The sequence below is a fragment of the Puma concolor genome, chromosome B4, assembly GCF_028749965.1.
Source record: "Puma concolor isolate L17-30 chromosome B4, mPumCon1.1.hap2, whole genome shotgun sequence".
NCBI lineage: Eukaryota > Metazoa > Chordata > Mammalia > Carnivora > Felidae > Puma > Puma concolor.
In genome coordinates this window covers 73138678-73154021 of record NC_141673.1, presented here as the reverse complement: position 1 = coordinate 73154021, position 15344 = coordinate 73138678, and the positions used below count along the sequence as shown (strand labels likewise).

The window sequence follows — 15344 nt, the reverse complement described above, 5'->3', positions numbered from 1 at the left end:
AAAGGAAGGCAGACACTTAACCGACTGAGCCACCCAGGCACACCTGCATATTTTTATATTCTTAAATTAATTTTAAATATTGAAAATGACTTAAATATTTTTGAGGTCATAACAGTTACGTATTTCTTTCATTTACTGTATGTATGTACTCCCGAGTCTACTTTTTCATCTCTAGACCACACTCTTAATTCTCTAGTGAAAGGCTGACTATATACAAATTTTTAATCGATATTCATCTTCCCTTCATCCTGTCAAAAAGTTAATTGAGGTGGGCAAAAAGAAATTTAAAAGTAGCAATATTTGTTGTTTAAATTATGGAGATAGAGACCTCTTCCATGATCTAGAAAACTCTCAGATACAGGATAATACAAATTTCAAGAATTTTATATTCAAAAGATCAATCTTGATTATTCCTACAGCTCCTAGTATATTTTGAATATATAACTGATATTTAATGTTTTTATTTTTTTCATAAATATTCTCAAAGTCACTCTATAGCAAATGTAGGGTTCTGTTCAGCATTCCCGTCCCATTTCTGTCTACCTTTTAGTATTTTTTTTTAAATCATTTTCCTGGGGAAAAGGTAAACTCTATATCCTTTCAGAGTAAACTTCAAAAACTTTTCTATATAACTTTATAATGATCTATGCAAAATCTGATTTAATCCTTATAACACTTATATGAATTAGATGTTATTTTCTTTTAAGAAACAAGGAACCTGAAACTTAGAGAAGTTTGTTGACCCCATCACTAATAATGAAGATCCATAATTCAAATGGAAATCTTTAAGAATTCAACACACGTTTGTTTTTTCCATTATACCATGCTGTCTCACTATGAACAAATAAATGCTAATCTGAGTGATGCAAATTAGAAGTAAAAGGAAAAAGAAAAAAAAATCCATGTTATATGAAAACCCCTTAGACTGGTCTTCATTGAGATTAAAACAAAATTTACAATCTGTGAAACTCAAGTCAGATTAGGTGCAGGGCACAAAGAATCAGAAACTCAGACTAAAAGTGAAAACTACTCTCTCTTCCAGTAGGCCCCTAGTGAAATCTCATTTTCCACAGTCCATTTCCTAGAAACCTTGTTGGACTGGAGGAAGAAGTTGGAAAACAGTACTGTCAGTTTGAACAGAAAGTATTTCAGTTTAGGTATCCATTCAGACCAGTAAATGTAAGGAAAAGGTAGAACTGAGTAGGATGCAAGTGTCAAGCATTTCTCTTCATTCTCAAAAAACTCACAGGCCACATGATTCAAAAACATGGCAGTGGAAGACCAATAAATGGGGACACCTTAGTTCCTATATGATCCCTGAATTGGCTGGCATTTCCATCCACAAGGAAGGGAGAGTATGGAGGGGCTAGAGTAGGGAGGGGAGTAAGGAATATCCTATGGGCCATCCCTGTAATTCTCCCTCATTCAGTCTTCAGGAACCTTCCATTCCCATTAATACAATAGATTATAATCTACTACTTTTTAAAATGGTATCAGCAAAATTAAAAGCTAGATTTGTAGGGAAATTTAGTCATGAGGAAAATTGGAATTAAAACACACATGCACAAGTTCACTGAGAAGCTGCCATCAATCAAGGTCATAATTACAACAATAGCAACATCTTTTTCCTGACCCAGGTCATCAAAAGTTGAAGGCTGAAAATAATTAAGAATTCTGATACCATCACAATTCAGAAGTCCAGTGCTTAGTTGAAAAATAAAATCAGAATTCTTGTTACCCATATTCCTTTCTATAAAGTAATTGCATCACTAGACAGCCCTGTTATATTTGGTTTCTTTTTTACTTTTATGTATTCTTAATAAAAAAAAAAAAAAGATTCTTTTTTGCTCTAATTAAGTTAAACTGTCCCTTATTGATCTTATCCTGTACTGGAAACCTACGCTTTTTAATCTTTTACAAAAGAACTACCTCTTGGTCCTAAGGCAAGATCATTTTGTTCTTCTAAGAACTCAGCCTACTTTCCTTTTTTTTAAAAAATGCTTTCATTGCCATTTTGTCCTGTAGGAGTCTTCTCCCAAATTGGTTTTACACAGTATCCCAACTCTTCTCAATCTTGCTGACTCCAAAAGTAAACACAGTCTCATTTCATTGTTGCTATTATTATAAATTAAGAGAATAGGGAAAACAATATACATTAAAAAGTCTAAATTAGTAAATCTTGGAACTCACCTTAGTTTCTGAATTCTCTTGCTAAAAGAGTTATGGAAACATGAGGATGAGCTGGTAGCTTTCACTCAAACTCCCTACTTCCAGGTAGACCAGCAGATCTAAACCTAGATGTAAGCTGAAGACCTGCCACTCCTCAGGAATTCCAAGCGCAGAAGCATCCATTTCACTGAGACCTCACCCCCAAAAAGTTCTCATTGGGGCTTATCTTCACATATTGAAATGAAGCAATTCTTTAACTTTTAAAAAAAAGTATTACTGTTTAGCCTTATATACAGAAGAGATGTGAGGAACTTTATACGAACACAAGGAAAAACACTAAGGTCAGAATCTAGAAAATCTGGATCAAGAGTGACATGGCAGGTGATTAGTCCTACATTCGATTAAAAGTAAGCCTAATTTGAGATTTTTCTCAGAAATGGAAGGCAATCAATAAATTATCTGCATTATCCATAAGAAAAAGGCAAATTTCCTCATGTAAATTAAAGCTTTTCCTGAAATAGGTCCGAATAAAATTTTTCATTCAGATTCTGGGTAATGTTTCCTCATCATCTTCGCAAAAAGGAACAGCAGACCTCATTCAGCTGATTACTGATTTTTAAAAATGAGTATAGAAAAAAATGATAATCTTAACATGGTTTAAAGTCTTAAACTTTGAAAATCCAAGTTGGAGTTATGAAATGGGAGCTAGAAAACTACTATTGACACCCAACATTATCAGCTGCAACTGTCAAGAGGAGATCCAAACATCTTAGTGTGGACTCGCAGTGGATACTTAGGCCAAACTGTTTCCAGGGAAAAAAAACAACAACAAACAAAAACCAAAAAACTGGCAAGCACTCCCTCTGCTACTTCTGTATCTTACATATTTTTATTGTTGCAGTAATGGCTTTGTAATTACTTACTTACAAATCCTAAGATGTGAGCTCCACATCTGTGTCCTCTTCATAACCACCCCCTGGCCCAGTGCTGGGCACACAAAATATACCCTATAAATGTTCAATGAATACGGATATAAAGACAACCTAGATCAGGAAAATACTTAAAGTATTACAATAGTAAAATAGTTACTACACTCTACAACAACTAATGTGGAAGAAAAGAAAAAAAAAACAAAAATGAAAAATGATTCAGAACATGAAACATGTCCCAGAGCACTGAAACCTTTCAGAGCTCTGCTTGACTTTTCCATAAAAGTACCTGGTCTTTTAAGGGCATTTCATGCGCTTCAGAACTGGCCCATTCCATAAAGACAGGAATATCTGCACTGGCTAAATATAAAGGCCACATTAAAAACCTTTAAATTACCTGGGCTAGTGGGAATGTACACTCAGGAAAGTAAAGTGTTCATATAATTCAAGGTAAAACTTCTCTATGACAGCTTCTTAAAATCAACTGGTTTTGAAGAAAATGGTTTTAAAGTTACTACACATATATTGCTACCCTAGTAAATATAGCTGAAACTTTACAGATTCGTTATGAAGATCACAGCATGTTTTTCAAACGTTCTCAGAGACAGACATGCTACTATTTGTTCTGCCTTCCTAGAGATTCTTCTCTATGACCACCCAGATTGTATCCCAGCACCCCATGGCCTAATTCCTATTTTTGCTGTGTTTGTTTTTCTCCTACCCCTTCCCTCATTTTTTTTCCCGTTCCTATCCTTCCTTGCCTTTGATATTGCTGAGGCGTATTTTCTATTACCCTCAATAGCCAGTGAGGGCATTCTTCTCCTTCTGCTTTCACAAAACGATCGGTCACATCCTGTATTTTGTAACCTTCAGTGTCTTTTGATTCTGCTCAGCTATTTTTGTCACTGATGACTTTTCTGCACTTCAATTTTTTCTACATTCATTGTTCCAGACAACGGAAGGTGCCTGTGGTTGAAGGCAGGGGAGGGCAGTGCCAATAAGTCAAAGTATCATTTTATGTTTATCCTTTTCCTTATACATTCACTTTTCTGTTTTCAGTTAATTTTCAAAGTACAGTACAGATGTTCCTATCAATTGCCCAATTCCTGTATCAGGTCTTTAAAAGATTCCAGAAGAGGTAATTTGCAGACCAAGCAAATAAGTAAAATAAGTGCCTCAGTGGAAACGAAAACTTCTAGACCATTTAGCATCAATGCATAGAACATGCAGAAACTACATTTTTAGGCAATAAGGATTTTTGCCTAAAAGAAAGATAATAAATATGCTATCAACTTAGACAAGCTGAAGTTCTCTTCCTTTTTAATGTTTTCACTTTGTCTACTATCACTATAATTTTAGGAAAGCATTTAACAAAAATAAAACCTTTAAGTCAACTATTTCTACTGTGTAATACAAAAGGTTTTAAGAATATGTATTTCTGGTATGCCTCAAATTATATCTTCACTCTTAATTATATCAAAATAAGGTAATAAACTCTGAAAAACATTCAAATTCTTTTTGTATGGAATTTGGTTAAAAGAACCCACTGCTAAAACTACAGGGTAAACCAATGAAAGAGTTTAAAATGTACACTAAGCCCAGGCTCTGAATCTTTTTGCATATTTTAACATTAGGTATATTTGTGGAATTGGGGTCTGTTTCCTGGTTTGGAAGTGTATTTGAGGTAGGGTGAAATTAAAGCAAGTGAAGATAATTGTGATTAATGAGAGGAAAACAAAATTTCAAACTAGTCAACTCAGTTCATTTGTCCTAGCTCCAAGTGCATACCAACAGAAAGTTGGCTGATCTGGGATCAGAGCAAACATCTGATGTGGAAAATTCAGTGTAACCCACAGAACACAATCCTTTTGGTCACCCAAGAGGGTGTGCAAATAATTTTTGTTACAAAGAGTATTTTTGCATTTTCGTAATGGGATTTTACCTATAAAGATAGTAAAGGCTCATTTACTGAGCAACCAGTGTGTGTCATGTAATTAATAAGAATTTTATATGGATTGATATTTAATCGTCACAACAACTTGATGAGTTAGAATTGATTACCATTATCCCTGTTTAATAGATGGGAAGAGACCTTGAGTAATTCACTCAAGCTCACTTAGGCTCTATAACAGAGATTCAAAGCATAAGACACCAGTTAGCACTCTAAATTTCCATACTATATACTCCCCACTTACATAAAAAGATGCCTATACTCCATTCTGGTAAAATCCCATTTCTGTCAGATTTTTCTGTCTTACAGTCCATTTAAAATACAGCCTCAAAGTTTTTGATCATCATAAGACCCAGTGCCTCCAGAGCATAGTTTTGATTTAAAAATTAGAAGATTTTCCCTATTACAATTATTACTTGTAATTTTTACTGTGTCTAAAATTTGAAACATTTGAAACATGTTGAAAAACAATAATATATGACAAAAAATTTTCATGTTTTAAAAGAACATAACCAGTTAGCTGGGGCTCCATTGAAAGTATCTTATAATAAAAACAAATTTTAATTTTTCATTTAACAACACTAAAGAATGAGGTATATAAATGTTTTAATCACAGACTTTTACTGTATGCAATTAACTGTACTTCACAACTAGCATCTTACAAAAAAGACAGTCCCATTGTGCCTGGAAAAAGTACTGCAATCAAACGGAAAATTACATTACCACAAGAAACCACCAAATACACAACTGTCAGGGTCTACAGGTTGTTTTTTTTGTTTGTTTGTTTTTGTTTTTCGTTTTTTTTCTGTTCTTCAAATGCAATCATAGTGTTTTTAAGTGGTATTTTGTATCCAGGTTATGTTTTTAAGTTAATTTATATTCCAGAAGTCTCCTAGAGGTGGATACATATTAAGCAAATGGCTAAAAGAAGCAGGAGACCCTATGAGAATTTAAGAAGTACTGTGTGGTTTCTAGGCTGGATTTTTAAATACAACATGAAACACATTATTTCTTGTAAACAAAAATGCAAAATCTGTAGTCATAAAAATATTTTATTGGTAATTTTACATAATAGTAAGTGGGGCTGTAAATATTTTTTAAATTTCAGGATATTGATAAATGCATAAACTGGCAGTTGTGTCTGAAAATAGGATACTATGATTTTCATAAAAATCATTATATTTAATAAGAGGCCAATTAAACTGATTTAAGATTAGTTATTTCCCAGGTCTGTGCAACAGTTCCCATTTCTGTATTAATTAGATTCATACTTCTATGACCCTGCACAAGTTTGGGGCAAGACAACAGTGATAAAACTATTATTAAGTTAAAGCTTTTCCAAAATTGCAGCTTTTAAAATATGTCAGGTTTCTTTTCTGTTTTTGCCAAATGTTTATAATTATTTGAACTGTAATGTTTTATTTCATACAGAAAACATACCAGTGTTCAATGACAAGAGGACTAAACCTGAATTATAAAGCTAAATAATCAATGTTTTATTGTTTACTACTCTGCTAGTAAAACATTACAATAATGAATGTTTTAAAAGATAAACAAACAAAAACAAAGATAAAACCAGAAACATAATTCAGGAACAATAATTTAGTAAAATGTGTCAAAAACATTGGCAACGGTTCATACAAATTCTTTATTTAATAACAATTTTCCTATTTAACCACACCAAGTACCAGCAGGTGTATTTAAGAGGATAACCATTAAGAAAATCCTGTTGCAGCAATAGTTGATTACGTTGATCTTTGACTTGTATACATATAACTATTTGTTTCACAATTCTCAAATAATACATATTTAGGCAGCTTGCACTATGTTATAAAAATTGAAATTCATACATGCCAATAGTAGAGAATTATGTGTTAGAATTCACTAAACTAAAAGTGAAAATAGACTTACCAATAACACTGCATAATGAATAATTCAACCACATTTTCATGGCACCTTTAACTGTGGAGACCAAAATGTTAAATTTGGAAATTTTTGGTAGGCATAGATTGCAATAAATTCTAACAAATTTCTATCTTATGTAAAACGCAAATTATGGATTGTGCATGAATATGTTTGTCATGAAAATGTGGTACCTCTTGGCATAATCTGTGTATTTGCATGTTATGACAGAAGTGACTAAGAAACTGGAGAAAATAAACTTTAATGAGATTCTCCATTCAGTGATGAGGCTTCTCCTCTGGGTGAAGATGACCTGGACATTCCCCTCTCTGTGTTATCAGAGCTAGACCCACTCTGACTGTGTTGATCTGCAGAAGCAGCACTAGATGCAGGCGGTGACTTCGTTTTCTCCTTAAAGTCTGTAATAATGACTGTCAGATCTCCAACGGTAACTTCCAAATGCTGAGCACTACTCCGATCCACGTTTTTCAATCTTGGCCTAAACACAAAAAATGATTATATTTTAAACTAGCTTCTCTTTCTACCAACTTTCTGAACATATACTGAATAAATCAGGTAAAAATAACAAAATGAATGCATCTATATTTAAGGCTCTAGATTCATGTTTAACTAGCCAAAAAAAAAAAGTATAATTAAATGTTTTAAATCATTAACATTAATCAAACCAATCATTGATGAATCTTCTTCAACATGACAAACTGATACTCTGGAAGCAATGGTCTCTTAATTGTGCTTTTATAGCTTTATCATAATTTTGCAGATAGCTTATAAGTTTTACTAAAATAAATGTTTTAAGACAGTAATGACATAGTTGTATCACAGAGTAAGCTGATAACTATTAAGGCTCAGTTATATGTAAGGCTGTTATTCCACAGATGTGCACTGATAAGGCATCATGATTACCTATTCTGCCTGTACCCAAGAAGATTTTAACTGGTCAAAGCCCATGCAAGTATCTGTTCAGTATTGTGAATATCACTCCTGGCTTTATGACTAAAAAAGAAATAGCTCAAGCACAAATGTCTTTTAATCTAAAAAAGGAAGAAAGGAAGGGAGGGAGGGAGGGAGGGAGGGAGGGAGGGAGGGAGGAAGGGAGGGAGGAAGGAAGGAAGGAAGGAAGGAAGGGAGGGAAAAGGAAAGAGAAAGGAAACCTTACATTTAAGCTTATATTGGTGGCTTCTGTGTTTAATTTCTAATATACTTCTTAAACTCAGAAAAACACTTTCATGATATTTTATAATAAAGGAGATAAAATCTCTTCTACTCTGTATATGAATAGATTAATTTCAAAAGAGAATATTAATTAATGGTTTATTTTATTATTTCAAAAGTGCCATAAAACACTCTTCAAATTTACCTGGTTTTCTTATGACTGTTCTTTTTGCTAGTTGTTTCCTTTTCACTCTTTTCTTTTTCTACTTTATCTTTTTTCTCTTTCTTTGACTGTGTAGGGGGCACAAACTGCTGGGTAACCTGCTGTGCAACCAACTGGGAGACAGGTCGAGGTTTCCTGTGTGCATGTTAAAAAGAAAGTTTTTTTTATTATAACTTAAGAAAATACATTCTTTATGAGACTAGCTCTGATTATAAGAATACAGGTACACAACATTATTTTCAAGTACAAAAAATCCTTATATGTGAGATAATTTAATGTGCAATTTAACAGATTTTACACACATACACACACATAAACAAATTACTGTCTTTCCTATCCAACAAAAACAAAACTATAATAACAGTTAAAAGGTATAGCCCAAGATATATGGTCAAACCGTGAGAATATAACTGTTACATAAGTCAATGTGAAAATTATTTAAAAAAGTATATCAAACTGAATGCTCATAGGGAAGCACACATATAAATAAACATGAATTTCAAAAATTTAAACTTGAAAATTTATACTGAAATAACATTTAAATATATCCCTTCTCCTTCACAGAAGGAAATAGCTAACCTAACCATCTGTGACAATGGCTATTTGTTCTTTCCTCTAAAATCTTTCACTTAATTTAATAAGTATTTGAGTGTCAAATTTTCTCACTCTTTATTGCTAAAATCTTTAAGGTTCCTTTTATCTCTAGCCACAATCTCAGCGTGCTTTTTTGACCTTGGCAATCTGTCTAGTCCTTTGAGACTTGCCTATTCACTCATTTATTCACTTAAAAAACATTAATTGAGAAACTATTGCAAAAATTGCACCATGATATCTGAAATGTTGCTTCACTTCACGCTTTAGTGACAGTACTGTCATTCTACTTGTCAAGGATCCCTCCAACTTTATGGTAGAACTTGGGCAACTGTGGTCAAGATTCGAAGTAAACATTCTCTAAGTTCTTAAAATGAGAGACAGAAGAGTGAGGAGGGGAGTGAAAATGGGAGGAGTGAAAAAGTGAGGGAAGGGAGAATAAGATAAACATAAATTTTAGCAGCTGGTCTACAAAACAATAGTAATTTTATTGCATGGAAAATCCTGAACCCATTTTGGTCAGTAGAGTTATTAAAGAATCTTTTGTTGTTGTTCCTCTAAAGCCATGACAAAATAGAAACCAATGAGAAAATACTGCACTATCTACAATTCAAAACTTTAAGGAGGAATCCTTTTAAGGAGTAAATAGGAAACACAGTATGTAATCAGGTATCAGTAGATGGATAATGAATTTTGTTCAGAACCTACAGAGTCTGAAGTACAGAAAGCATATCCAGGAAAGATGTACAACACAATTTAAGAAGTAGGGTTGACACAGATATCAGGGTTAATTATGTAGATTAAGAGTTATACAAATGAAAGTGATATTGAAAGCATGGTGATTAATGGCTGAGCTTGTAAGGAAGTAAAGTTTTTAAAAAATGGATTAAAACAATGTTTTTTGGAGCACCTGGGTGGTTTAGCTGGTTAAGCTTGCAGCTCCGGTCATCTCTGCATCAGGCTCTGCGCTGACAGCTTGGGGCCTGCTTGGGATTCTCTCTCCCTCTCTCTCTCTGCCTCTCTCCTGCGCATACACACTCTCTCTCAAAATAAACATTTAAAAACACACACAATGGTTCTTAAATTTAAGGTACATCAGGATCACCAGGAAGGCCTGTTTATGGCTTGCTTGGCCCCACTCCCAGAGTTTCCAATTCAGTAGGCCTAATAATCTGCATTTCTAACTGGTTTCTGAGTTAGTTGATGCCTCTGATCTAGCCCAAAAAGAAGCTTGAAGAGCTGCAATATGTTGTTACTAGTGCCGAATAAAGATTGAGATGGAGAGCAGGGAATGGCAAGGCAATGAAGAAAAAAAACAAGGCTAAACAGATAGGAAGGAATCCAATAGTAAAAAGCTAAGGAGTCTGACTTACCCTTAAAAGATGGGAGATCACTGAAGAAATTCAGAATTTAATTTTACAAAAATTACTGGCAGCAGTATAAAGGGGAAAGGTACCTCAGAGTGGCAGGGAAACTGTTAGGAAAGCTACTTTAATAGATTAGGCAAAAATAAAAAGGGCTTGAACTAAGGAAGCAGCAGAGGGGTTATTTAAGACAGGCTGAAGAAGTAGAATCAAAGACCTGGTAACTAATTATGTATACCTTTCTTAACCAACAAATATTCCTCTAGAAAAACACAGAAATCCTTGTCCTCATGCAGCCAATATTATGTGGGTGGAATCAAAAAATAAACAGTCTTAAACGTTCATTTAAATGCTATGGGAAAAAAATGAGGAACACAGAGATTATTGGAAGAGTTGCAGTTTTTTATTGTTTCCTTTTCTAGCATGTAAATCTCCACAAGGAAAGGGATGATATCAGCTTTATGCACCACTGTATAACTTAGTACCTAGCACAGTTCTGAAAAATACTAGATACTTAGTATTTGTTGTTGAACGATAAAATCAAGTTTAACAAGGAAGAAACATGTTTGTTTTTTGGTTTTTGTTTTTTAAGAAAAGGAGTACTGTACAGGCACCTGGGTGGCTCATTCAGTTGAGCATCCGACTCTTGATTTTGGCTCAGGTCATGATTCCACGGTGGTGGGATCAAGCCCTGTATTGGGCTCCATGTGGAGTGTGGAGCGTGCTTGGGATTCATGGTCTCTCTCTCTTGCATACATACATATACTCTCAAATTAAATTAAAAAGAAAAAAGAGTACTGTCTCTAAGGTTACTCACTAGACAGGATCAACCACTCACTACACAGAGGTAAACAAGTAGTAAAGTAAGAGCAGGAAGAAATAATTTATCTTTTAATTATGCTGTAAAGTGGAAAAAGAAAAAAAAGCTCAGGGGTGCATGGGTGGCTCAGTGGGTTGGGCATCCGACTTCAGCTCAGGTCACGATCTCACGGTTAGTGGGTTTGAGCCCCGGGTCGGGCTCTGTGCTGACAGCTCAGAGCCTGGAGCCTGCTTCGGATTCTGTGTCTCCCCCTCTCTCTGCCCCTCCCCTGCTCATGCTCTGTCTCTCTCTGTCCCAAAAATAAATAAAACATTAAAAAAAAATTTTTTTTTTTAAGAAAAAAGCTCAAAGGTGTGGCAGGTTTGAGAAAATATGTTTAAACTAGTACCTAGTGAATAGTGAATCACCTAAAATTGAGTCATTCCAAGATATAAAATGCAATGGAGGTATAGTCATCATTTGGTCTCCCAAGGTAATATGGATCTCTGAATCTCTTCCTTCCATAATAAATGAAGGTTTAACAACTTCCTTCATTATATATATTGTGTGTATATATATATATATATATATATATATATACACACACACACACACATATATACATACACACACACACACATATATTACATGTATATAGTATATATTATTATATGGTATATATATTGTACTGTCACTCCCTCCATCCTAAAATTTAGTGCAAAATAAGTTAACAAAAATTTTACTGATTAAATTGAACTAAAATAAAATTACAAACGCTGAAATAAATTTACATGCTTTTTGAACCAGAGGAGAAATCCCGACATTTCTATCAATAAACTGATGTTAGTTATTGAGTAGTGGCCATTATTACTAACAAGATATATACATTTTATTTATATTATCTTTATTTAGTATTGCCTATAAGTAAAATAGCATATTTTTCTAGGTTTTCCTGTATTCGTTAATGAGCGAACCCCAATGCTGTTTTCCCGTAAGATCTGAATATCTCAATCATGGATTCTCTGATCAAGATTTTCAGGAACATGATTCTTGTGCTGTGATTAAGTACAGAATATTTTTATGACATGATCAATCACTCCCTCAAACCTCCAGCATTTGTCTCCCAAGTGAGTATCCATCTACTATGTGACACTGTTCCTCAACATCTCACTCCCATTTTTTTTAAGTTTATTTATTTTCTGTGTGTGTGAGAGAGAGACAGCACATGCACCACTGGGGGAGGGACAGAGAGGGGGAGAGAGAGAGTATCCCAAGCAGGGTCTGGAGCTGTGCAGAGCCTCTTTCAGGGCTTGATCTTACAAACTGTGAGATCATGACCTGAGCCAAAATCAAGACTCGGACGGTTAACCAACTGAGCCACCCAGGCGCCCCCTCCCTCCTGCTTTTATGTGAGAAAGGAACAATCCTAATTTCCCAACTCTGGTCTCTTGTAACTGTTGCCAAGTCTTTTTCATATTTAAGAAGTGTTATCTCTCCAGAATCTTTCTAGAATCATTTCCCTTTTTTATATGACCCATCAATCTGAAAATATTAGAGCATGATTTGCTTCATAACCTCATGGTTGAGTTAATTTATAATTTATTTTTAAATGAGTTATGAATTTAAAATTCGTGTTATACTCTCAGTGTTAAGAACAAACTACGTAATAAATGCACACAGAAAGAACAATTAGTTAAACTGGTCAGGTGAGGGGCTGGACCGGAAAACAAGCTAGAAGACTACCACATCAAACTGGAAGTGAAGTAATAGTAGTAAGGGTCTATTCTGTGGATAGTCAGGAGAATGGCATTGAAGCAGTGAACCCGATGACATTTCATAAGGATAACCCAATCGGATGCATACCTGAGTAAGAGGGATAATGAACTCTCCCCCAAATGGGAATAAAACTGAAAGAAATGGGGGGAATTTCTAAGGGCGGTGCTGTGTACTGAATGTTCGTGTCCCTTGCAAAATTCATTTATTAAAATCCTACCTCTCCAAGGTGATAGTATTAGGTTGGGGGAGGAGGGGGGGGTCTTTGAGAGGTGACTGGGTCATGTGGGTATAGCCCTCATGATTAGTGCTCTTATAAGAGACCCCAGAGAGATCCCTTGCCTCTTCTGCCATGTAAGAAAATGGCTGTCAATGAGGAAGTGGCTCCTTATCAGGCAGCTAATCTGCCAGGGCCATGATCCTAAACTTGCAGCCTCCAGAACTGTGAGAAATTAATGTTCGTTGCTCATAAGCCACCTCATTTATGGTATTTTGATACAGCAGCTCAAATGGGCTAAGACAGTTGCAGGAAAGCCAAGAACAGGTCTACTCTAAATAGGGGGTACTGACATGCTTGGTGTTAATTATGTTGGATTTATAGATTTAATAAAATATATGTTAGTGATGAATCACTGAATTCTACTCCTGAAACCAATATTGTATTCTATGTTAACTAACTAGAATTTCAATAAAAATTTATAAAAGATTTAATAAAATATAAGCAAGGCAGTCCTTTGGGCAAGTGTGAATGCAAGACTAGTGGTGTAATAAACCACCATGTAATCTCTGTAACTAATGTTACTGCTTTTGTTATCTTTCAATCACCAACAAATCTATAGTGGTTCCCTTTTCCCTTAAGAAAAATGTTATTTATTTCTGTTCTTGAGTAGTTATACCTGTTTCTCTCTCTTTTCATCTTAGACTTTCCTAAATGTGTAATGCTCCATTCCTTTATTCTTATTTTAATGATGGCTGATTGTTACTTAAAGATTATGATTTACCTAAAACTCCATTGTTCTAGGGTTATTTGATCTGGTTCAACTTCGGGAGAAAAGCAGCACAAAATATAAATACGCAAGTATACATATAGGTTAATTACTGAAATGAAATTCTCTGCTGCTCTCTAGAGGCTGAATGTGCTTTAAAGAGCTTTCACTGAAGGTAGGGGGAACACAGCTTACCTTTTCAACATATCATAAAGTTCACCCTCACCATGCCCTACTGAAAAGAAAGCCCTCATATCTCCAGGGATATTAAGAAAGCTGGGGGCCCACACCTGGGTGGCTGAGTTGGTTAAGCATCTGACTTCAGCTCAGGTCATGATCTCTCAGTTTGTGAGTTCGAGGCCCATGTCAAGTTCTGTGCTGCCAGCTTGGAGCCTGGAGCCTGCTTTGGATTCTGTGTCTCCATCACTCTCTGCCCCTCCTCTGCTCTCTCTCTCTCCCTCAAAAATAAACATTAAAAATTTTTTCAATAAATAAGTAGGTTTAAACTATGATCCATTTTCTACTTAATGAGAAAAATCTAGAGAATACTAGGAAATTTTAGAGGTAGCAGATTGGTAACTCAGAAAATAAGGAGCAGGGTGACATTTTTTAGATATGCCTTTTTATATACAGGGATTTATCATTCATTCATGGTTGTGACAATACACCTATAATGCCAAAGATTCTGTAAAAAGGGGGACAAAGTCCTCGTTAGTAAATTACCATATCTCAACTGCATTCTATTGTCATCTTATTTACATAATGCCATGACTATGCTGTAACTTGTGAAATATGATATTCAAAAATTGGGGGATCTCCACATGTCTCTACGTATCCTTCATATATAGCCCAAATACACTGTGTAATATTTTACAGGTATGTTGATTTCCTGTAACATAGAAAAAGGTGAAATTTCAACAACAATAATAATCTACCATGAGAATGAAGTATTTTTCGGAGCTTCTTGATCTTCCATGTGTGTAGAAGACCAGTACCTGTTGCTTGGTATACGCCATTTCTAACTATGTGTCTGCTTTCTATCCCCACTACCCCATAACAAAAATTCTATGTGCTAAATACTTTAAGAAAAAAATGTTTCAAGTTTGATCAACCTCATCACAATTTACTTTGTCAAGTTGGACAAGCAAAACAAATTAAGATATAAAACATTTACTGGTTATTTTCTAAGAGAAGCAGCGTAACTCATAGATCCAAAAGAAACAGTCTTCAGGACACTAAAATATATGATAAAGTGAAGCAATATAATCAATTTCAATGAGTAAAAACAGCTGAAACTTGTAAGTCTGTCAATACACTGCTAACAAAAACCAAAAAAACTAACCAAAGTAGATTTTATAAGCAGCTACCTTGTTTTGTTTAAAAAATGTATTGCACACTTACATGAGTCAGGTATAGGTAAGATGCTGGAGGTTCACAATGGGTAAGACAAACATAGTCTGTGCGCTCACAGAGTTTACTTAGCA

The 15344-nt window shown here is 34.7% G+C and overlaps 1 protein-coding gene across 4 annotated transcripts in view; it reads right to left on the bottom strand.

Annotated features, from left to right (window-relative positions):
- Positions 1–5638: 5638 nt before the first annotated feature.
- Positions 5639–15344, bottom strand: part of YAF2 (YY1 associated factor 2) — a 76144-nt gene continuing 66438 nt past the window's right edge. For 3 of the 4 annotated variants that reach the window (XM_025930618.2, XM_086713636.1, XM_086713635.1), the window contains 2 exons: positions 8330–8482; positions 5639–7450 (listed from right to left, as the gene is read on the bottom strand). In XM_025930618.2, coding sequence (XP_025786403.2) covers positions 7213–7450; positions 8330–8482 — 391 coding nt within the window. In that variant the 3' untranslated portion in view covers positions 5639–7212. Of the gene's footprint in view, positions 7451–8329; positions 8483–15344 lie in introns of those variants that run through there. The other variant, XR_015253670.1, reaches the window with a different exon arrangement.